Source organism: Dipodomys ordii, unplaced genomic scaffold (genome assembly GCF_000151885.1).
Source record: "Dipodomys ordii isolate 6190 unplaced genomic scaffold, Dord_2.0 Scaffold6, whole genome shotgun sequence".
Lineage (NCBI taxonomy): Eukaryota > Metazoa > Chordata > Mammalia > Rodentia > Heteromyidae > Dipodomys > Dipodomys ordii.
In genome coordinates, this window is record NW_012267222.1 from 13,338,792 (window position 1) to 13,361,118 (window position 22,327).

The 22,327-nt window shown below is 44.4% G+C and overlaps 1 protein-coding gene across 1 annotated transcript in view; it reads right to left on the reverse strand.

The window, feature by feature from the left end:
* Positions 1-22,327, reverse strand: part of Clic4 (chloride intracellular channel 4) — a 58,755-nt gene that overhangs the window by 5,107 nt on the left and 31,321 nt on the right. Inside the window, exons 2-3 of the mRNA XM_013032383.1 lie at positions 12,883-13,049; positions 4,381-4,487 (exon numbers count right to left, since the gene is read on the reverse strand). Of these exons, the coding sequence (XP_012887837.1) occupies positions 4,381-4,487; positions 12,883-13,049 (274 nt within the window). The remainder of the gene's footprint in view (positions 1-4,380; positions 4,488-12,882; positions 13,050-22,327) is intronic.

Sequence of the window (22,327 nt, forward strand, 5' to 3'; positions counted from 1 at the left end):
AGTCGGAAGTGGCACTATGGCTCAAGTGGTAGAGCGCTAGCCTTGAGCTGAGGGACAGCACCCAAGCCCAGAGTTCAGGCCCCATGACCAGACCAAAAAAAAAAAAAAAAAAAAGAATAAACCTGCCAGGTGCCATCCTCATGCCTGTAATCCTAGCTACTCAGGAGGCTGAGATCTGAGGATCACAGTTCAAAGCCAGCCTGGGCAGGAAGGTCAGTGAGACTCTTATCTCCAATAAACCACCAGAAAACTGGAAGTGGCTCTATGGCTCAAGTGGCAGCGCACTTGCCTTGAGCGGAAGGGCTGAGGAACAGCGCCCAGGCCCAGAGAAGCCCCAGGACCAAAAAAATGAATAACCCTCACCCAACTGGGTACTAGGGTTTGAACTCAGGGATTTGCACTTGCTAAACAGACAACAGACCACTTGAGCCAAACACCGAGCAACCTTTTCAGGCTGAGTTATTTATCAGAATTGGAGAAAGTTGATAATGTATTAAGATGATTAAATACACAATGCACTTTCATAGTTACAATGATGAACTATTCTCACTACCAAACCCTCCCCCCCAACCCACCTGAAAGCCAGAGTAAGTGAGAAAGCAAGAGGAGACAGGGATCTTGAGTAACAAGGACTAATCAGAACCTACAGATTCTTTATTTGCATTTAAAAATAGGAATCTGGGCTGGGCACTGGTGGCTCATGCCTGTAATCCTAGCTACTCAGAAGGCTGAGATCACAGTTCAGAACCAGCCCAGGCAGGAAAGTCTACAAGACCACATTTCCAGTTAAGCAGCAAAATGGTGAACTAGAGACATAGCTCAAGTGGTAGAGCACCAGCTGTGAGCCAAGGACCAAGTTCTAAGGTTCAAATTCTGGCACTAAAGGAGAAAGGAGAGAGAGGAGAGAAGGGAGAGGGGAGAAGGGAGAGGGGAGAGAGGAGAGAAGGGAGAGGGGAGAGAGGGGAGAGGGGAGAGGAGAGAGGGGAGAGAGGAGAGAGAGGGAGAAAGAGAGGGAGAGAGAGGGAAAGAGAGAGAAAATAGCAATGCCAAATGCCAACAGACTAGGTCTACTTAGTAAATTCTATGAATAAAATCACTGAACTGAAAAAGAGATCTGGGGACAGGTCATAATCAATTCTACAAAAGGAATTACTAGTTCACTCTTTAAATGCCTCAAGATTACATAAACTTTTATTCCCAGTCAACCTAGACCTGTTGGCAAAAGAATTATAATTTCACACCCCATCCATCCATCCATCCATCCATCCATCCATCCATCCATCCATCCAGGTTCTGCCTTCACTAGCCCACACTGCAACATCCAGACATCTAATTCCAGACTATACACAGGTTCCAAAATGTCTTAAAATCATCCAACATGGGCTGTGAAGGTGGCTTAGTGGTAGAACACTTGCTTTGCATGCATGAAGTCCTGGGTTCCATTCCTCAGCACCACATAAGCAGAAAAAGCTGGAAGTGGCGCTGTGGCTCAAGTGGTAGAGCGCTAGCCTTGAGCTGAAGAGCTGAGGGACAGTGCCCAGGTCCAGAGTTCAGGCCCCACAACTGCCTCCTCCCCGCCCCCAAATATCATCCAACATGCTGAATTTTATAAATTAGCTGGTTGATAAAAGGATGTCCACTCTCCTTTATCATGTAAAATGACAGTGGCATCTCTGTGCAACTATCAACGTCTAGGCTTACTGAAGGCATTTCATTGCCCTAAACCAACAGGCAGAGAACAGCACCAAACAGACTTGTGGGACACGAGGAAGCTCCAAAGTGCTTCCAAATATTGTTTTCTAAAGTCCCTAAAGACAGTTCAAGTCCCTGTGGGGAAAGTTGCTTGGCAACTAGAATTCTTATTTACCAATAGGTCATCATATACAAAGCCTTCTAAGTGAATCACTGGTATCCATTATGTCCTTTGTTCTAATTGGCTACAGCACTCCAGAGACATAAGTGTAGGTGGCTACCTCAGATGGTAGAAATTGGTAGGGAAAAAATAGAATGCCAAGTTATACTTAAATGAATCATGTTCTCCTCCCCAGCCCTCGTCCCCTAAAGCGAAATAAAACCCATTTCCCATCCCTTCCCTGAGTGTCAGACAAACTTGAACCACCCTCCAGCCCTCAGAAGCCAAAAAGGGAAACAAACTTTATGACCTGAAGAGTGGAAGAGCTCTGTGCTGAAGCACAGTGCAGCCCGCGTGGGGTGGGGGGAGGGGTGGCGGCGTGGAGGAGGGCCACGGCAGCGAGGCCTGTGGTGGGAGCGGCTGCAACACAACTATTGAGTTAGAGTACAAATTAGGCAGAAAAGCAGCCAATTACCAAAGAAAACTGCTTCTAAACCAAAGCAGCCACTGGGACCTATTATAGAAATAGATGCAAGCCGGGCCTGGACACAAAATTTTCTTTTTCTTTCACTGTAGGAAAAAAAAAATCTCATGCAATGGAAGTTATCCCAAGAGTGAAAGAAACTGAACTTTAACACTAAATTATAAAATACTGCATTTTTTTGGGGGGGGGTCAGTCATAGGGCTTGAAATCAGGGCCAGGACTGTCCCTGAGCTTCTGCACTCAGGCCAGTACTATACCACTGTGAGCCACGCTGCTTCTTCCAGTTTTAACTGAAGATTACTGCCTCATAGACTTTTCTGCCTCAGGCTGGCCTTGAACCATGATCCTCAGATCTCAGCCTCTTGAGTAGGATACAGACGTGAGCCACCAGCGCCCAGCTTGAAATGTTAATACAAAATAGCCTGGACAGCTTGGAAGTCTGCCTGCTGAAATAACAAAAGGAAATTGCCAAGTGTTTCTTTTTTTTGGGGGGGTAGGGGGGGTCCGGTCATGGGGCTTGAACTCTGGGCCTGGGCGCTGTCCCTCAGCTCTTCAACTCAAGGCTAGCGCTCTACCACTTGAGCTACAGCTCCACTTCCGGATTTTTTCTTTTTTGCTTATGTGGTGCTGAGAAATCGAACCCAGGGCCTCATGCATGCAAGGCAAGCGCTCTACCACTAAGCCACCTTCCCAGCCCCGTGTTTCACTTTTTTACACAAGTATTTGTTCTTATGAACCAACATCAAGACTCCCCGCTTGGTACCATTGCTAGTTACTTCCAGAAACTTCTAGAATCCTCCAAGCTACCAACCAAATGTCTAACACTAACGATTTTCCTCTCCCAGTCCTGAGGTTTGAATTCAGAGCCTGGGCACTGTCCCTGACCTTTTGCTTGAGGTTAGCACTCTATCACTTGAGCCATAGCTCCACCTCTGGCCTTTTCTGTTTATGTGGTACTGAGGAATGAACCCAGGACTTCATGCATGCTAGGCAAGCACTCTACCACTAAGCCTCGTTCCCAGCCCACGAATTAACCCTTTTGGAAGCCAAGGGTGGCTGTCGTACATACTCTTTGCACAGGGCTCCCCAGAAAGAGCGCTGTTCCACCCATGAAGAGAGAAACGGGCAGTTGGCAGGCAGCGTGGTGAAGAGATAGGGACTGAGCTCAAACACTCCTCTTCCTTCACTGGACTTGAGTGTGGTAAATGAAATACTAAAATTGTCTTTTAACTAAAGAGCCGGGGGGGCTGGCTCTCCTGCCCAAGCTGGTTTCAAGTTGTGATCCTCAGATCTGGGCCTCCTGAGTAACAAGGATCACCAGTCACCAAACTGCTCTGCAAAGGGAATCAACATACATACATACACATATACACGTGTGCGCACACGTGCACAGAAAAAGCACCTCGCTGCTTGTAGGCTGCGGGCACCCTACCAATAAGCAGAGGCTTATTTCTGTCACTGTGTCAAACCACCATAGCCACAGTCATTAGGGAGAAAGGGCAGTATTGGGGTTTGAACCCAGAGCCCCATGCTGTCATTCTGATTCACCTTAACTCTTTGCAGCTCCCCTTTCGTGAAAACTTAAAGAGAATATGTAACAAACATCTTATCACAAACCTACTACCCAGGTTATTGGTTTTGTTTTTTTGGTTTTTTTTTTTTGGGGTCCGGTCATGGGGCCTGAACTCTGGACCTGGGTGCTGTCCCTCAGCTCTTCAGCTCAAGGCTAGCACTCTACCACTTGAGCCACAGTGCCACTTCCAGCTTTTTTCTTTTTGCTTATGTGGTGCTGAGGAATCGAACCCAGGGCCTCTGGCATGCAGGGCATGCACTCTACCACTGAGCCACCTTCCCAGCCCCGTGGTGTACTAGTTAGAAACCCAGCAATTTAAGTCCTTCCAGTTTATCTGATAAGTCTGAAAGATATTTTTTAATACTATGGTCATGCTTAGACTCCAAAATTTTTATTTATAATCACTGTCACAGTGAAATTCTTGTTATCTGATTTTTCCCCCAATGATAATTCAACTTTTTTGCTTTTTACCTTCATTAGCCTCTGGACGTGAATTCTTGATATAAGCAGAGAATTTGGCAAAGATGTCCATTCCAGCAGTATTTGATTCTGGATGTTTTGGCGAAAGCTTTAAGTATCTAAATGTAAAAGGTGATAATTGATTATAAAGACCTCCCAGGTACATTAATCAATAAAGGATTGTACCAGCAGTTCTCAGACAGCTTTTTTTTGGGGGGGGCGGGGGGGCATGGGCTTGGTCATGGGGTTTGAACTCTGGGCTTGGGAGCTGTCCCTCAGCTCTTCAGCTCAAGGTGAGCGCTCTACCACTTGAGCTACAGAGCCACTTCCGGTTTTCTGGTGGTTAACTGGAGACAAGAGTCTCAGTCTTTCCTGCCCGGGTTGGCTTTGAACCATGATCCTCAGATCTCAGCCTCCTGAGTAGCTAGGCTTACAGGTGTGAGCCATCAGTGCCCAGACCAGACAGCTTTTTTTGTTGTTGGTCATGGGACTTGAACTCAGCTCTGTCCCTCAGCTCTTCAGCTCAAGACTAGCAGTCTAAGCTGGGTGCTGGTAGCTCACGCCTATAATCCTAGCTACTCAGGAGGCTGAGATTTGAGGATCATGGTTCAAAGCCAGCCAGGGCAGGAAAGTCTGTGAGACTCTTATCCCCAATTAACCACCAGAAAACCACAAGTAGTACTGTGGCTCAAGTGGTAGAGCACTCGCCTTAAGTGGAAGAGCTCAGGGACAGCACCCAGGCCCAGAGTTCAAGCCCACAACCGACCCCCCCTCCCCCCAAAAAAAGACTAGCACTCTGCCGCTTGAGCCACAGTGCCACTTCTGGATTTGGTGGTTTATTGGAGATAAGTGTCTCACAGACTTTCCTACCTGGGCTGGCTTTGAACTGTGATCCTCAGATCTTAGCCTCCTTAAAAGCTAGGATTACAGGCATAAGCCACCAGCGCCTGGATTCCCAGACAGCTTTGACTAGTTATTACTCTAAGAAATGTCTTCCTCTGTTTTCTGTGCTATTTTTAAATGTGTTTTTTCCTTAGGAAATAGAGCTCTGCCCATGTTTTGTTCATGCATTAAGATTCTTGGCAGTCAAAGGGCATCCGCACTCCACCTCCACTTGGCAAAGGCAGCACTACTGGGACAGTGGACTTGTGCAGAGTTCAGCTCAGGGCGCTGGCATCCTACAGGCAGCTGGGATGATAAAATGTTCTGCACCTAAAGTATCTCAATACAAATACCAAAGAATCCAATCAAACAAGGTAAGGACTTGAGGTTTGCTTGTACTAGCCATCCTTAGTACAGAGTCCAGCCAGCGCTGGCAGTGCTGAGCCCTGGACAGGGAAGAGCCACAGATCCTACACAGAAAGCACCTGCCCTCCCACAACCCATGTGTGAAATGCCCCACAGTGGAGGGGAGGAGGGGGACGACTAGCAACAGAAAATGCAATGTCGCCAACTATCCTGAGGGCTCCAACAGTAACGAACATTTCCTTATTTCCTTCCTTTCCTGTTCTAGGGCTTGAACTGTGAGCCTGAGCACTGTTCCTAAGCTCTTTTGCTCAAAGCTAAAGCACCACCACTTGGAACCACAGCTCCACTTCCAGTTTTCTGGTAGTTAACTGGAGGGAGATAAGTCTCACCGACATTCCTACCTGGCTTCAAACTGTAACCCCCAGATCTCAGCCTCCTGGAGTAGCAAGGATTATAGGCGTGAGCCACCAGTACCCAGCAAGAAACACATTTCTCCTGCTTACTATTTTGAATTCAGGAAGAAACAGAGCTTCTAGAAATCAAGCATGATGCTTTATTGGTAAGGATGATATAAAATATCCATTGAGGGGCTGGGAAGGTGGCTCAGTGGTAGAGCGCTTGCCTTGCATGCCTGAGGCCCTGGGTTGGATTCCTCAGCACCACATAAGCAAAAAGAAAAAAGCCGGAAGTGGCGCTGTGGCTCAAGTGGTAGAGCGCTAGGCTTGAGCTGAAGAGCTGAAGGACAGCGCCCAGGCCCAGAGTTCAGGCTCCACGACTGGACCCAAAAAAACAAACAAACAAATAAAATATCCATTGACCACCTACATATTAGCTCTCATTCTTTTTAATAGCTCTAGCTATCTCTCAATTTGTAATCATAAAGATTTCCCCTGTAAACACAAGTAATTGTATCATTTTGGGGGAACTAATAATGTAATGAGTTTTACCTAAATGTATGCATGTGCCCTCTCACACCCGCCTGAGGTGAAGAGTTCAAGCAAGGCCCAGACTCAACACCCCTGCTCATCCCCTGATACGCAGCAGCCAAGTTCCCTGCAAAGCTTCCACTCCTTGTAAAGCAGGCCTGGTAGCAAGTCGTTCCTCAGTGGTAGAGTGCTTGCCTTGCATGCATGAGAACTTAGGTTCGGCTCCTCAGCACCACATAAGCAGAAAAACCTGGAAGTGGCACTGTGGCTCAAGTGGTAGAGTGCTGGCCTTGAGCTGAAGAGCTGAAGGACAGCGCCCAGGCCCAGAGTTCAAGCCCCATGAGTACCACCACCACCACCAACAAAAGTCCAAGCAGCAGTGAGCGGCACCTCATTCCTAAATTAAGAAAACTTCTATTCCTGTAACTGTTTATTGTGTGCCAGGCATGGTACTAACTGCTGTGTATAAGAAGCGACTTACCACTTTTACAAATACAAGTGTTCCCACTAGAAACCTAGTTTTAGTGAAATCAGACAGCAGATGCTCTACCACGTGGGATCAAGCCTTTGTTCTCTCTTTCTCTTATTTTTTTTTTTTTTGGTCGGTCGTGGAGCTTGAACTCTGGGCTTTGGCACTGTCCCTCAGCTCTTCAGTTCAAGGTGAGCGCTCTACCACTTGAGCCACAGCACTACTTCTGGTTTTCTAGTGGTTTATTGGAGATAAGAGTCTCACGGACTTTCCTGCCTATGGCTTTGAACCGTGATCCTCAGATCTCAGCCTCCTGAGTAGCTAGGATTACAGGCGTGAGCCACCGGCACCAACATCTCTCTTTATTTTTTTAAATAAAGGTCTCTCACTTTTTGACTAGGGCTGGCCATGTACTGAGATCCTCCCACCTAAATTTGCTGAGATAAGGAGAATCTCACTAACTTTTTTGCGGAGGCTGCCCTCAAACTACGTTCCTCCCTGAATGTCTGCCTCCCTTAAGAGCTGAGATTACCAGTTGCCACCACATCCAGCCTTTGCATTTTTTACTCGTTTAAAAATAGATACTTGGGGCTGGGGAGATGGCTCAGTGGCAGAGCGCTTGCCTTGCATTCCTCTGAGGCCCTGGGTTCGATTCCTCAGCACCACATAAGCAAAAAGAAAAAAGCCAGAAGTGGCACTGTGGCTCAAGTGGTAGAGCGCTAGCCTTGAGCTGAAGAGCTGAGGGACAGCGCCCAGGCCCAGAGTTCAGACCCCACAACCGGACCCAAAAATAAAATAAAATAGATACTCTCAAAATGCTGAAAGAGCCCTGTTCTCTAAGCAGACTGAAGTGGAAAAGTCATCAAATGTGCTGTGACTATAAAGGACAGAGTACCTGCACTTGCCTTGATTCTCTCACTTTGCTTAAAAGGAAACTTACCTCCTGGAAGCTTAAATAGTTAGCTCACAAAGTCACCCAGCTAGCTAAAAGTATCCAGAAACTGAAACACAGAGTTCCTGTCCCCGTGCCACAGAGCAGGATCTAACAGATAACTCAAATTCTACACTACCACCTCCAAAATCAGTTGCCAACTTTTTTCTTTGCAAGTCTCTGATACACAAGATTCAAATTCATCCATTATTAGCTTTAGCAAACAGCTTGGCCAAGCAGTGATTTCCAACTGCGGTGAGCTCTCAATTGATCATCTGGAGTATGGGAGAGAAAGGACTCATAAAAGGCTGTGTGCCACAGAACAGACATGAGCACCTGGAACGTTTTGATTCCCAGATCAACCCCTGATTTATATCATAGACTATGGATTGCAAGCTAGCAGAGATATTTCCATCATCTTAGGAAAAGGCTCAGATCTTTTCTTCTTTCTCATGTTAATAAGAGAAAGTCTGTTTATACAGCCTGTTATCTGTCTTAAAATTTTTTTTAATGGCTGAGCATTTTTAGTGCCATCTAAATTTATCTATTCTATTTACTTGTTGTCCTTTACTCTGCCCTTTTATCAGTACATTAGCCAGGTGCAGTTCAGATTAAAACCCAAGTTTCAAGGTTTTTGGCAAAGTAGCTCTTTCTTATCAGAAGTCAAACCTGGCCTGTTTTGAAAGCATCTGCTGAATTGCTGACAGCCACTTCTGTCTTGCTTGCTCATCACAGCATCTAGCTTTGATTTCTCTTCTCTACTTTTAACTTCACCTGTACTCATTGTAAAAAAAATCCCAATTAAAGACTTACACCTTGCCAGGTGGTAGCAGCTCACGCCTATAATCCTAACTACTCAGGAGGCTGAGATCTGAGGATCACAGTTCAAAGGCAGCCCAGTCAGGAAAGTCATGAGATTCTTATTTCCAATTAACCACCAGAAAAACAGAAGTCTCACGATATTTCTGCCTGGGCTAGCTTTGGACTGTGAACCTCAGATCTCAGGCTCCTGAATAGCTAGGATTATATGTGAGCCACCAGTGTCCAGGTAAAAGACACATTTGGGGGGGGGGGCTTTAACTCTGGACCTGGGTGCTGACCCTCAGCTCTTCAGCTCAAAGTGAGTGCTCTACCACTTGAGCCACAGCGCCACTTCTGGTTTTCTGGTGGTTTACTGGAGAGTCTCATGGACTTTCCTGCCTGGGCTAGCTTTGAACTGTGATCAGTAGATCTCAGACTCCTGAATAGCTGGATTACAGGTGTGAGCCACCAGCACCCGACCAAAAGGCATTTTTAATGTCATCTGACCTGATATTATTAACAGTGAACCCCTGAACAAACTATTTGGAAAACTCATTTCCAGTTTCTTCATGAAGAACTTCTTAGGGCTGAGAAAATGCATGAAAGAATCAAGAGGGCTGGGAATGTGGCTTAGTGGTAGAGTGCTTGCCTAGCATGCACGAAGCCCTGCATTCTGTTCCTCAGTACCACATACACAGAAAAGGCTGTGGCCCAAGTGGTAGAGCGCAAGCCTTGAGTAAAAGAAGCATAGGAACAGTGCCCAAGCCCTGAGTTCAACTCCAGGATTGACCCAAAAAAAAAAATCAAAAGAGCAGTATAGGGCACAGAATTAGCACATTTAGCATTGTTGACAACCACAGAGGCCTGGGCAAAATCAGGAAGAATCCATTCTACAAAAAGTGAACTGTAACTCGCTATAGAATATAAACCACAGCTCATTTTTTTTTTTAAGTAGAGGGGGAAAAAAAGGAAAATCATTGGAAAGAATTTAGCACATTCTGAACAATTTATAACAGATTTCCAAACGTTTAAACTGAAAAAAATGACTATACTTGGTTATTGTATCTGTAAGAACTAGTCCAATTAAAACAGAGGTGAAGTTTCCATATAGACAAGCAAAGCACAGTGGCTCATACCTGTAATCTTAACTACTCAGGAGGCTGAGATCTGAGGACCACAGTTCAAAGCCAACCCAGGCAAGAAAGTCTGTGAGATTCTTACCTCCAATAAACTACTCAGAAAAAATCAGAAGTGGCCCTGTGGCTCAAGTGGTAGAGCACTAGCCTTGAACATGAAGAGGTTCAGAGATAGCACCCAGGTCCTGAGTTCAAGCCCCAGGATCAAAGAAAAAAGCATGCTGGATATGCTGGTGCATGAGTATGGCCTCAGCTCTTAGGAGTCTAGGGCAAAGAAGACAGTGAGTTCAAGGCCCAGTGCTACATAGCAAGAGCTAGGTCTCAAAAGAGAGAGAAAAGAGAAAACACCAATCACTAACGGCCAGGAAATCCAAACATTTTGATATTAGTATTTCTCTTCATGTCAGTCCCTCTCAGAGAAAAACAACAAGAGTAAAATTTCTTGATTTTGTTGCTGTCAAAGGTTATAAGAGAACATAGGAAAATGTCTGTTGAACTTAAAGTGGCATTTATGCTACCAGCTACACTGATTTTTTTTTTTTTTTTTTTTTTGCCAGTCCTGGGGCTTGCACTCCGGTCCTAGGCACTTCTAAGCTTCTTTTGCTCAAGGCTAGCACTCCTCCACTTGAGCCGCAGCACTACTTCTGGCTTTTTCTCTTTATGTGTTACTGAGGAATCAAACTCAGGACTTCATGCATGTAAGGCAAGCACTCTGCCACTGAGCTACATTCCCAGCTAGTTTTTTTTTTAACTTAATATATTTGGAATAATTTACATAATAAGTGCTTTAGAAATGCTCAAACCATAGCTTCATTCAAAGAAAATGATTAAGGCATTCCAAAATAATGATGAGGAGGAAGAGGAGGAAAATGGATCTAGTGGGCTACATGTCATAACACCCTTCAAAAGTTATTTCTACTGTGTTGAATTGTGTGTTCCTAACATCTCCACAGATACATAAAGCTACCCTTTACAATTTACAAAGATCTCAGGGTTTTTTTTTGTTTTTTGTTTTGTTGGTCGTGGGGCTTGAACTCTGGGCCTGGGCGCTGTCCCTCAGCTCTTCAGCTCAAGGCGAGCACTCTACCACTTGAGCTACAGCGCCACTTCTGGTTTTCTGGTGGTTTATTGGAGATAGGAGTCTCACGGTCTCTCCTGCCCAGGCTGGCTTTGAACTGCAGTCCTCAGATCTCAGCCTCCTGAGTAGCTAGGATTACAGGCGTGAGCCACCAGCGCCCAGCTAGATCTCAGTTTTGATCTAGTAGTATTCGAGTTAATGCATAGGCTGGGGGAAATTTTTGCAGTTGCATTAATGTTGGTCTGAATGTACTTCAGGAAGTTAGAACTCCAGGAAGTAGAGATAAAGAAGAAATTAGAGAGGCCAGGGGGTGGTGGCTTAACCTGTAATCCTAGCTATTCCTGAGGATGAGATCTGAAGTTCACAGTTCAAAGACAGCCCAAGCAGGAAAATACTAAGAGTCATCTCCAACTAACCACCAGAAAATTCAAAGTGGCAGTGTGGCTCAAACTGGCAGAGCTGGGGCTGGGAAGGTAGCTCAGGGGTAGAGTGCTTGCCTTGCATGCATGAGGCCCTGGGTTCGATTCCTCAGCACCACATAAACAGAAAAGGCTGGAAGTGACGCTGTGACTCAAGTGTTAGAGCGCTAGCCTTGAGCTGAAGAGCTGAGGGACAGAGCCCAGGCCCAGAGTTCAAGCCTCAGAACTACACACACAAAAGTGGCAGAGCTGTAACCTTGAGCTAAAGAGCTCAGGGACAAGGGCAAGCCTTTAGAATTAGCATTAAAAAAACAAGGATGAAGAGAACACAATTTTAGGTAGTGACTAAGGAAAGGCAGTTTTATTCAGGGCAGGATGACCTGCTCACTCACTCTCTTCATAACAGCCTTCCTGCTTACCCTCCTCCAAACAAACAACCTATCCAAAATAAATCTTCTGTCCTAAGATGTCTGCTAGTCTTTCATTCACCCACTGAGGGTCACTTTTTGCCAACTGCCACTTTTCTTAGTTTAAATAAGGCTGGCTTTTGTATTGTCTCTTCTCTAATGCTTTCTTCACTAGTCCCTGCCTCCAACTCTGCTTGCTCAATTTAGTCACTATGTGGCCACGCTGTCTAGTTACCATTGCCTACAGAATGAATGAATGAATGAGCATATGAATGGATAAATATTGAGCAACTAAGTTTAGAATGCTCTGACCCAATAAACCCATTTCTGTGAAGTTTATCTACACATGGAAGGTGAAAGTCAAATCAACTAGAAAGTCTTGGGTCAGAGGAAATGAACACGTTTGTTTTCAGGACAATGACACTGCAAAGTCTGAAAGAAATTAATAATGCTTTGAACCTTTGCCAAGATTACAGTAGGATACAAAATTGTGATCTGCAATTTAGGAAACTGTCATCATGGTCAGTACATGTGTAACTTCTAGATCTGGATGTCTCAAAGAGCTAAGTAAATGTGACTCCCAGGAACAGAATACGGGACATCAACACCCCCCCCCCGTTTGGATTCCAGAAAGCTGTCCATAAACTCACTGAGGGCAAACCCCATGGCTGGCTGTCCCACCCACCTGCAGAGGTTCTGGGCTGGGTTTAGTTGGAACTATCTTTCCTCATCTCTTCTCCACAAACTCCCTTGGTTTGAGATTAATAACCCACAAATGACCATTCTTCTCTGGTGTGTCATACACATCCCCAACCTGCTTTCATCATGTTCTTCCTGCTTACAGATTCCCATCCTCTTTAGTATGGCTTACTAATGGCCTAGCAAGAGACCAATTCTGACATCTTTGTAGGAATGATTGTGAAGTCATCAATTCTGACAGCTATGTAGCATTAATGGTCAATCATTTAAAAGATACTTTTGATCATCTCAAATCAATGCTGTATTTAACTTCAGTGCCATCAGAACAGTCTCTGGGGACAACTAAGACAAAGCTTCAGAGAGACAGCAGTATTCCCATGCAATTTGATTGGATACTCACTTGGGAGGGCATAAGACTTCCTCAAGAAATTCCTCAATTTTATTAACGTCTGTTTTCACTTCACTGTTGAAAGTTATAAATGGTGGGTGGGTCCCAGGAGCCAAGTTCTGCAGGTCTGCTGGCTTCCTGTTGGGCAAACAGGGGTCAGAATTAGATGATTTTTTATTCTAAACAAGCAGCAATACTTTAAATTCTCATAATACTTCTTAACATTAAATCCATAATAATGAGTAAGACACAGTATATTTTCACCAAGTATAAGGACTGCAGCAGTACTTCAGTAACACGCAGATCTCCATAGGTATAAGTAGCTTAAGCCTGAAATCATGGCTACTTGGATCATTTCTTGCATAGAATGAGCCACTGGCTCCATGTTCTTTAATCTTGTCAAGAATGTGTAAGTTGTGGGGCTGGGAAGGTGGCTCAGTGGTAGAGTGCTTGCCTTGCATGCATGGAGGCCCTGGGTTCAATTCCTCAGCACCACATAAGCAAGAAAAAAGCCAGAAGTGGTGCTGTGGCTCAAGTGGTAGAGCGCTAGCCTTGAGCTGAAGAGCTGAGGGACAGCGTCCAGGCCCAAAAAAAAAAAAAAAGAATGTGTAAGTTGTGCCAGGAACTGGTGGCTCATACCTGTAACCCTAGCTACTCAGGAGGCTGAGGAGGCTGAAATCTAAGGATCCCACTCAAAACCAGCCTGGGCAGGAAAGCCCATGAGTCTCTTATCTCCAATTAAGCTGGAAGTGGAGCTGTGGCTCAAGTGTTGAAGTGCTAGCCTTGAGAAAATGAGCTCAGGGATAGCTCCCAGGCCCAAGTTCAAGCTCCAAGATTGGTTGGCACACACAAAAAAAGTGCAAGTTGTTATCATTTGGAAGACAATTTGCTCATTCCAGGTCGTAAAAAGGATAAGCAAAACAGTCATTATATTCAATGTACATTATGTAAAAATGGAACTATGTAACTCGAAGGTAGGGATGGGAGAGGGGAAAATGATGGAAGGGGAGACAAGTAATCAAAATACACTGTACTCATAACTTGACTTTTGGAACCTCTTTGTACAACTTCTTAGTTTTATTTATTTATTTATTTTGCCAGTCCTGGGGCTGGATACTCCCCCTGAGCTCCTTTTGCTCAAGGCTAGCATTCTACCAATTGAGCCACAGTGCCACCTCTGGCTTTTTCTGTGATTTTTAATTGGAGATAAGATCTTCCTGCTTGGGGAAGGCTTAGAACCATGATCCTCTGATCTCAACCTGCTGAGTATTAGGCCCACTGATGCCAAGCAAAAAGAAGAAAGAAAAGAATTTTTTTCTTTTTGGTTGGTTGTGGGGCTCATGGCTTGGGCTCTGCCCCTGAGCTCTTTTGCTCAAGGCTAGTACTCTACCAAGTTGAGCCACAGCACCACTTCTGGATCTAGAGTGGTTAATTAGAGATAAAGAGTCTCTCAGGCAGGCTTGTTTCCAACTGTAATCTTCAGATCTCAGCTTTCTGAGTAACTAGGATTAGGCATAAGCCTCTGGTACCCAACAAATATAATTCTAAGAGATTAAAAACTACTTTTCAGTAGTTTTGTTGTGGTGAAGGATAGGCATACCTCAGGTCTTTCTGCCCAGTGGGAATAGATGTGAGAAGAAACTTCAGGTCTCCAAATGGACTGGCAGGCCACAAGGAAGGCAAGGAGTGCAGGTGGGTTTACATGCTATCAGATCTAAGATGGAGGGAGGGGTCCCGTCCTACGTGGCACAACGGCCTTGAGCCTGACCCACAAAGGCTCCTCCTCTAGTGTCTCTGCGGGAATCACACAGAACTGACAACAGCTGATTTTAAAGCATCAGTGGCTTACTTTGTGAAAGGCCTCCAACATATGTACAAGGCTTTACGCAAATCTATTCAAGATGTTTTCCTCAAGTGAAGTTAGAAAAGGCAGAGGACATGGAGTACACACTCAAGACAGCAGCATGGCTATTCTTCAGTGGTTCTGCTTTACACTTAAGTGTCTTAATTTCAATTAAAATTTAATTCAGTATACTGGCAACAACTAGAGGACAATGAGGCTGGTGGCTCAGCTCCAGCTGCCTAGTGTAAAATGAGCAGAGGTACATGGTGCAGAAGCAGGCTTGTAAGGATGGTCTGTCTGTGACTGGCTGACTTGCTAAATGGGGGCAAGTCCTACATATGCAGTTTATCTTTTTAAGCTGAATGCCTTTTGGAAGATGCTAATTTTCAAGACATAAAACTCACCTATGCCAGCATCCTTAGCTCCATGGGCGGCTGAGATCTGAGGATTGTAATTCAAAGCCAGTCAGGGCAAGAAAGACCATGAGACTCTCATCTCCAAGGAAATGCCAAAAAACAGGAAGTAGAACTGTAACTCAAGTGGTAGAGCACTAGCTTTGATTTTTAAAAAAAAGGTGCTGGGAAGGTGGCTCAGTGGTAGAGTGCTTGCCTTGCACGGATGAGGCACTGTGTTCGATTCTTCAGCACCACATAAGCAGAAAAACCTGGAAGTAGTGCTGTGGCTCAAGTGGTAGAGCCGTTAGCCTTGAGCTGAAGACCTGAGGTACAGCTACCAGGCCCAGAGTTCAGGCCCCACAACCAACAAAAATTAAATTAAATTTTAAAAATTAAAAAGCTGGATTCCAGTGGCCCACATGTGTAATCCTAGCTACTCAGGAGGCTGAGATCTGAGGATCTCGGTTCAAAGCCAGTCCGGGCAGGAAAAGTCCAATTAACCACCAGAAAACCAGAAGTGGAGCTGTGGTTCAAGTGACAGAGTACTAGTCTTGAACTGAAGAGCTTAGAGACAGCACCCAGGTCCTGAGTTCAAGCTCCACGACTGACCAAAAAAAAAAGGCTCAGGGACAACATCTAGGCCCTGAGTCAAGCCCCAGGACTGGCACACACACAGACACAGACATATATACATACACCAAGACAATTATGGGGTATTCTGTAAATATCCCCAAAAGAACAACCACACCAAAGTTAACCCCAGAATACTGCAGTTGTTTGTTTCATAACACTTTATTCCTAATAATTACTCCTTAGTCAATTTTCTGTTTTCTGGCTAGACTAATAAAGTCAGTGATCAAGTATTCACAAATTCAACAAAATACAACAAAAACACACCAAGACCTGTAGATACTAAGCATTTGTCTTTGAGTTCCAAATCAAGATTTAAAAGAATTCATTAGTTCTGATTAAAGGTAGTATACTGCTTTTTTCTTCTTCTTTTTTTTTTTTTTTGTAGGTCGTGGGGCCTGAACTCTGGGCCTGGGCACTCTCCCTCAGCTCTTCAGCTCAAGGCAAGCACTCTACCACTTGAGCCACAGCACCACTTCCAGTTTTCTGAGTGGCTTACTGGAGATAAAGAGTCTCACAGTTTCCTGCCCAGGCTGGCTTTGAACTGCGATCCTCGGATCTCAGCTTCCTGAGTAGCTAGCCAGGCTTTAATGCTTCAATTTTTTTGCAGCAACATTTTAAAAACAAAATAAGAGGGGCTGGGAATGTGGCTTAATGGTAGAGTGCTTGCCTAGCATGCATGAAACCTTGGATTTGATTCCTAAAATACTACATAAAGAGAAAAAGCCAGCCAGAAGTAGCACTGTGGCTGAAGAGGGGGGAGAGGGAAGGAGGGAGTGTAGTTGAGGAGGTGGGAGGGAAGGGATGGTAGGGGAAAAACAAAGGAGGAGGCAACAATGCTTGATAAAAAATGTACTCATTACCTTGCTCATGTAACTGTAACCCCTCTGTACAGTATTTTCACAATAAAAAAAACATTAATTTTTTTAAATAGAAGATAGGACTGAAGTGGATTTATGACCCCCCCCCAAAAAAAAGAGTACTAGCCTTGAACAAAAGAAGCTCAGGGACAGCATCCAGGCCCTGAGTTCAAGCCCAGGACTGGCACATACATACAAAACAAACAGTGTATACTCTGTTCATGCATGCATATCTGAATAAGGAAAAGAATTTTCCACATCTGCACCAGAGGGTGTCAAACCTTGCTGATCACACACACACATAGAGCTTTAAAAAAAAAAAAAAAAGTGGGGCTGGGAAGGTGGCTCAGTGGTAGAGCGCTTGCCTTGCATGCCTGAGGCCATGGGTTCCATTACTCAGCACCACATAAGCAAAAAGAAAAAAAAGCTGGAAGTGGAGCTGTGGCTCAAGTGGTAGAGTGCTAGCCTTGAGCTGAAGAGCTAAGGGGCAGCACTCAGGCCCAGACTTCAGGCCCCATGACTGGACCCCTCCCTCAAAAAAGAGTAGCTGGGACTTCAGAAACATTGCTGGGGGCCCTGAGTTCAAGCTGCAATACAAGCACCAAAAAGAAAAGAAAACTGCTACCAGGCACTAGTGGCTCACGCTTGTAATCCTAGTTACTCTAGACCTGGAGTTCAAACCACTACAAAGAAAAAAGTGAAACTAGAAAATCACTACAATGTGAATAGTTTCTGATGGCTGTTTTGAGACAAAATTTCACTTCATAACCCAGACTAGTCTTAAACTTGCTGGAATTACAGGCATATACCGTTACACTCAGCTTGAGAGACATAAAAATGAAACCATTCTCAAAAGCCTACTTGGAAATGAGATTCTGTTCTGAATTTATAACTGCTTTTTAAGATATGTTCTATCAGCTCCATGTTTCACTGTAACATTTCAAATTATTATGAAACTGTTAAGTTTCAAGTACTGCAATAATGCTCCAAAAGTTTATTCTGTTGCTGTGGTAACTCACCAAGAGTCTGACTCACAATGTTACAAATGGGGTGTTTATATCAAAGCAGAAGGAAATCATTACTAACAATGCACAGAATGAGACAGTTTTGTGTTAAAGATACAAATGCAAGAGTGGAATATTATCTCCCAGACTTTTAAAGGGATTTCTCAGCCAGAGCTAGTAGATCACATCTGTAATACTAACCACTCAGGTGTCCACCTAGGCAGAAAAGTCCTGGAGACTTCATCTCCATAATGACCAGCAAAAAGCAGGGCTGGAGGTGTAGCTCAAGTGGTAGATGGGCAGTTCAGCAAGAAAGCAGAGCAAACTTAAAAGTTATCATTTCTACCCCTAATTTCTCAAAACCAGAATATTTATCCCAATATGACAACATAAGTTCACACTGGTTAGAAGCAGTTCTGTGTCATGTGTCTCCTACGGTCTCTCTCTCATCACTGTTCTTCTATTTTCTCTTTCCCTTGCCTAGCTCTCAAGCTTATCCTGCATCACTAAAAGGTTTAACTAAAACAAAACTGTGCCTTAATAGTGTTAATGTGTGATCTTGGAACTAATGAAGACAGTAAGGTCTTCAGATTAAGACTGCTGCCATTAACCTCATAGCCAGAGGTGCTAGAAAACAATGGATCTTACTCCATGTCAGGCCCAAAAATGGTTTGAAAAAGAAGTACAAAGTGCTCAGAGCACCGGCTGGCTGGCTCCACACAGAACCCCACCGCACCCTCTCCTGGCCACGGTCGTTCCCCAACTTGATGACATGCAGCATCTAAACTGTGTCCCAAATTGTAATATTGTCACATAGGACTGTCTACAGTTTTTGTTCAAATGGCAATTGGTGTAAATCTACATTCTTTCTGACACCCAGGAACTTTTATCTAAAACTCCTTTAATACAATCACAGCATGAAAATGAGACTTGGAAATAACTCCCACTAAAGCATTATGGCTGCACAGGGAGTGTGTAATGGGAGGTTGTTCAAAAGCCTCACAAAGGACACACAAATACCACCAGCACAGCCATTAGCTCCGACTGAGACTCAGATTGTGGGACACGGCTTCAGAACTACATGTAGGCTTGTTCTGAGGCATGAAATGTCATGGAACAATCACTTTCTGAGAGCACAGAGTGGGCTTCTAAATAGCTCTCGGCTGGTGTGTGTTGAGATCAGTACTTCTCGCTGAGGGCCCGGGCAATTACCAAGATATGCAGGAAAATAAGTACTAGAGGTAGTTTCTCCCCCATAGAGTTCTAAAGAGTCACATTTAGAGCTTTAAAACTAAGAATATATTATGGAATGTACTTTTAACTCCTCTGTGACAACTTCATTGTACACTTCGTTTGTTCTTTTTTTTTTCTTTGGGGGGCGGGAGGAGGGTCCAGTCATGGGGCCTGAACTCTGGGCCTGGGTGTTGTCCCTCAGCTCTTCAGCTCAAGTCTAGAGCTCTACCTCTTGAGCCACAGCGCCATTTCCAGCTTTTTTTCTTTTTGCTTATGTGGTGCTGAGGAATCGAACCCAGGGACTCATGCATGCAAGGCAAGCACTCTATCACTGAGCCACCTTCCCAGCCCCTGTACACTTTGTTTGTGAATCAGTATTCACTCTCCTGGGGTGTCTTCTCTTTGAAACTGTTCAAAACCGCAAGTGGGTAAACTATAGGAACAGCTCTGATAGAATAAAGAGCAGTTTAAGTGCATTATCTCTGTGAAGGGGGGCTGACAAGCAGGCTGGGGGTGGAAGGGACCATTACCATGGGCCACTTACATACTTTTGTTGCCCTTAGATTTTTAGTGTGTGTGCCTGTCCGGGGGCTTGAACTCAGGATCTAGGCATTGTCCTTGGGATTTTTGGTTCAAGGCTAGTGCTCTAGGTGACACTGGAGATTAAGAGTCTCACCTGACTGAAGTGGCTTTGAACCAATGATCCTCAGAGCTCAACTTCCTGAGTAGCTAGGATGGATTATAGAATATGTATGTGTGTGTGTGCATGTACTGCACCCAGCTTTTCTTAGTATTTCTAAGGATTGTGCAAAGGAATTTCAATTTCATAAACTAGGTTATGAACACAATGTAGAAGCATTTTTTTCTTTTTTGCTAGTCCTGGGCACTGTCCCTCAGCTGCTTCTGCTCAAGGCTAGCACTCTACCACTTGAAGCACAGAGCCATTCTAGCTTTTTTTTTTTTCTTTTTTGTCGGTCGTGGGGGCTGAACTCTGGGCCTGAGCACTGTCCCTCAGCTCTTCAGCTCAAGGCTAGCGCCCTACCACTTGAGCCACAGCGCCACTTCTGGCTTTTTTCTGCTTATGTGGTGCTGAGGAATGGAACCCAGGGCCTCATGCATGGGAGGCAAGCACTCTACCGCGGAGCCACCTTCCCAGCCAAGGCTTTTTCTTTTTATATGGTACTGAGCAATCAAACCCCAGACTTCATGTATGCTAGGCAAGCACTCTACCACCGAGCCACATTCCCAGCCCCAGTGAAAAGCATTTTTTAAGCTAGATATAGTGGTATACTCCTATAATCCCAGTAGGGGGCAGGAGAATAAAAATTTTGAAGCCAGGGGCTAGGAAGGTGGCTCAGTGGTAGAGCACTCGCCTTGCATGCATGAGGCCCTGGGTTTGATTTCTCAGCACCACATAAGCAAAAAGAAAAAAGCCAGAAGTGGCGCTATGGCTCAAGTGGTAGAGCGCTAGCCTTGAGCTGAAGAGCTGAGGGACAGCGCCCAGGCCCAGAGTTCAGGCCCCACAACCGGACCCAAAAAAAAAAAAAGAAAATAAAATGAAGCAAACACACAAATCACTGAATGAATGTGGAAACTGCTCTTAAGATGAAGGAAAGCTAGATAATAGGATGTTGGAGCAGGTTCAGGAAACTGAAAATTTTTTAAGCATTTCAAGCAAGTCTATTCTGTTGCACGTGTGGGGTACACTGTATTTTCACAAACATTGACAAAGAGGAAAAACATGGGGAAAAAATCAAAACTGGTTGAACTCTGAATTCCTCATGATGCCTTTTGGACTCTGCTCTTTGCAGGCAGACTGTTAGGATCAGATTTGGTAAATAACAATCCCTTCCCTCCCTCAAAGGAATGCAATCCTATCTTGCCTTAAATACAGACATACCCAAACTTCAACCAAGCCCAACTAAAGCCTCACAAGTCCCATATCCAAATTTGAGAGCATTCTCACTTCACGCAACATGAAAAGCAGAGACAAGTACATTTTAATGTAAAACTCATACTACACTGATATTTGTAGGAGTCTGTGATTGAAAGCCCTTTCTAGATCAAGTGCTTCGGGTGTTACATCTAGTGGAAAAGAGTAATCTTATTACTATTTTGTACTATTGAATGACTGGGCTGGTCAGGCAATCAAAGCAATCTGTTGTGATGTCAGGAACCAGGGCAAATACCTGATTTACAAATTAGTCTGGATTTCCATTTAGAACCCACCTAAGTATAGTGAAATCACTTATCTCTTTGGATTTTGGTTTTCTAATCCAGGAAGGGAAGTGGGGTAGGACAGACTGCTCTACTGATGAAACATTATACATACAAGATATAACGCTACTCTTTGGAAATACATGCAAGTATTCAGGGGCCAGAGCCACAATATATACTACTTGTAGAGAAAGAGCAAACAAGGGGGAAGTGTGACCCAAGTAGTAGGCTACCAACCTTGATCAAAACAAAAAAAAGCCAAAGGGCTGGGAAGGTGGCTCAGTGGTAGAGTGCTTGCCTTGCATGCATGAGGCCCTGGGTTCAATTCCTCAGCACCACATAAGCAGAAAAAAGCCAGAAGTGATGCTATGGCTCAAGTGGTAGAGTGCTAGCATGGAACTAGAGAGCTGAGGGTCAGCGCCCAGGCCCAGAGTGTTCAGGCCCTATGAGCAACAACAACAACAAAAAAAAGCATACAAAATTAACCCACAAATATCAATCATCTTTCTGTACACCAACAATGTACAAGAAGAAAGGGAAATCAAGGAAACAACCCTATTCACAATAACCCTCAAAAACAAAAAATTAGGAATTAACCTAACCAAAGGTATAAAAGAACTATTTAAAGAACTATAAAAACTTAACAGAAATTATAGAGGACACCAGGAAATGGAAAAGACCTTCCATATTCTTGGATAGGTAGACTTATTATAGTGAAAATGGCCATACTGCCAAAATTGATGTACAAATTCAACATAATTCCTATTAAAATCCCAATGACATTCATCACTGAAATATAGAAAACAGTCCAAAAATTCATATGGAACAACAAAAGACCTAGAATAGCCAAGACAAGTCTAGGCAAAAAAGACAAGGCAGGAGGGATCTCGATGCCGGACTTCAAACTCTACTATAGAGCCATAATAATAAAGATGGCTTGGTACTGGCACAAAAACAGAGCCAATGACCAATGGAATAGAAGATCCAGAAATAAAACCACACGCTTACAGTCAGCTGATATTTGACAAAGGAGCCAGACATACAGTGGAAGAAGCACAGCCTCTTCAACTACTGGTGCTGGGAAAACTGGACGGCCACATGCAAAAAACTAGAAGTGGACCCCAGCCTGTTACCATGCACTAACATCAATTCAAAATGGATTAAAGACCTTAGCATCAAAACTGAAACTCTGGGGCTGGGAAGGTGGCTCAGTGGTAGAGTGCTTGCCTTGCATGCATGAGGCCCTGGGTTCGATTCCTCAGCACCACATAAGCA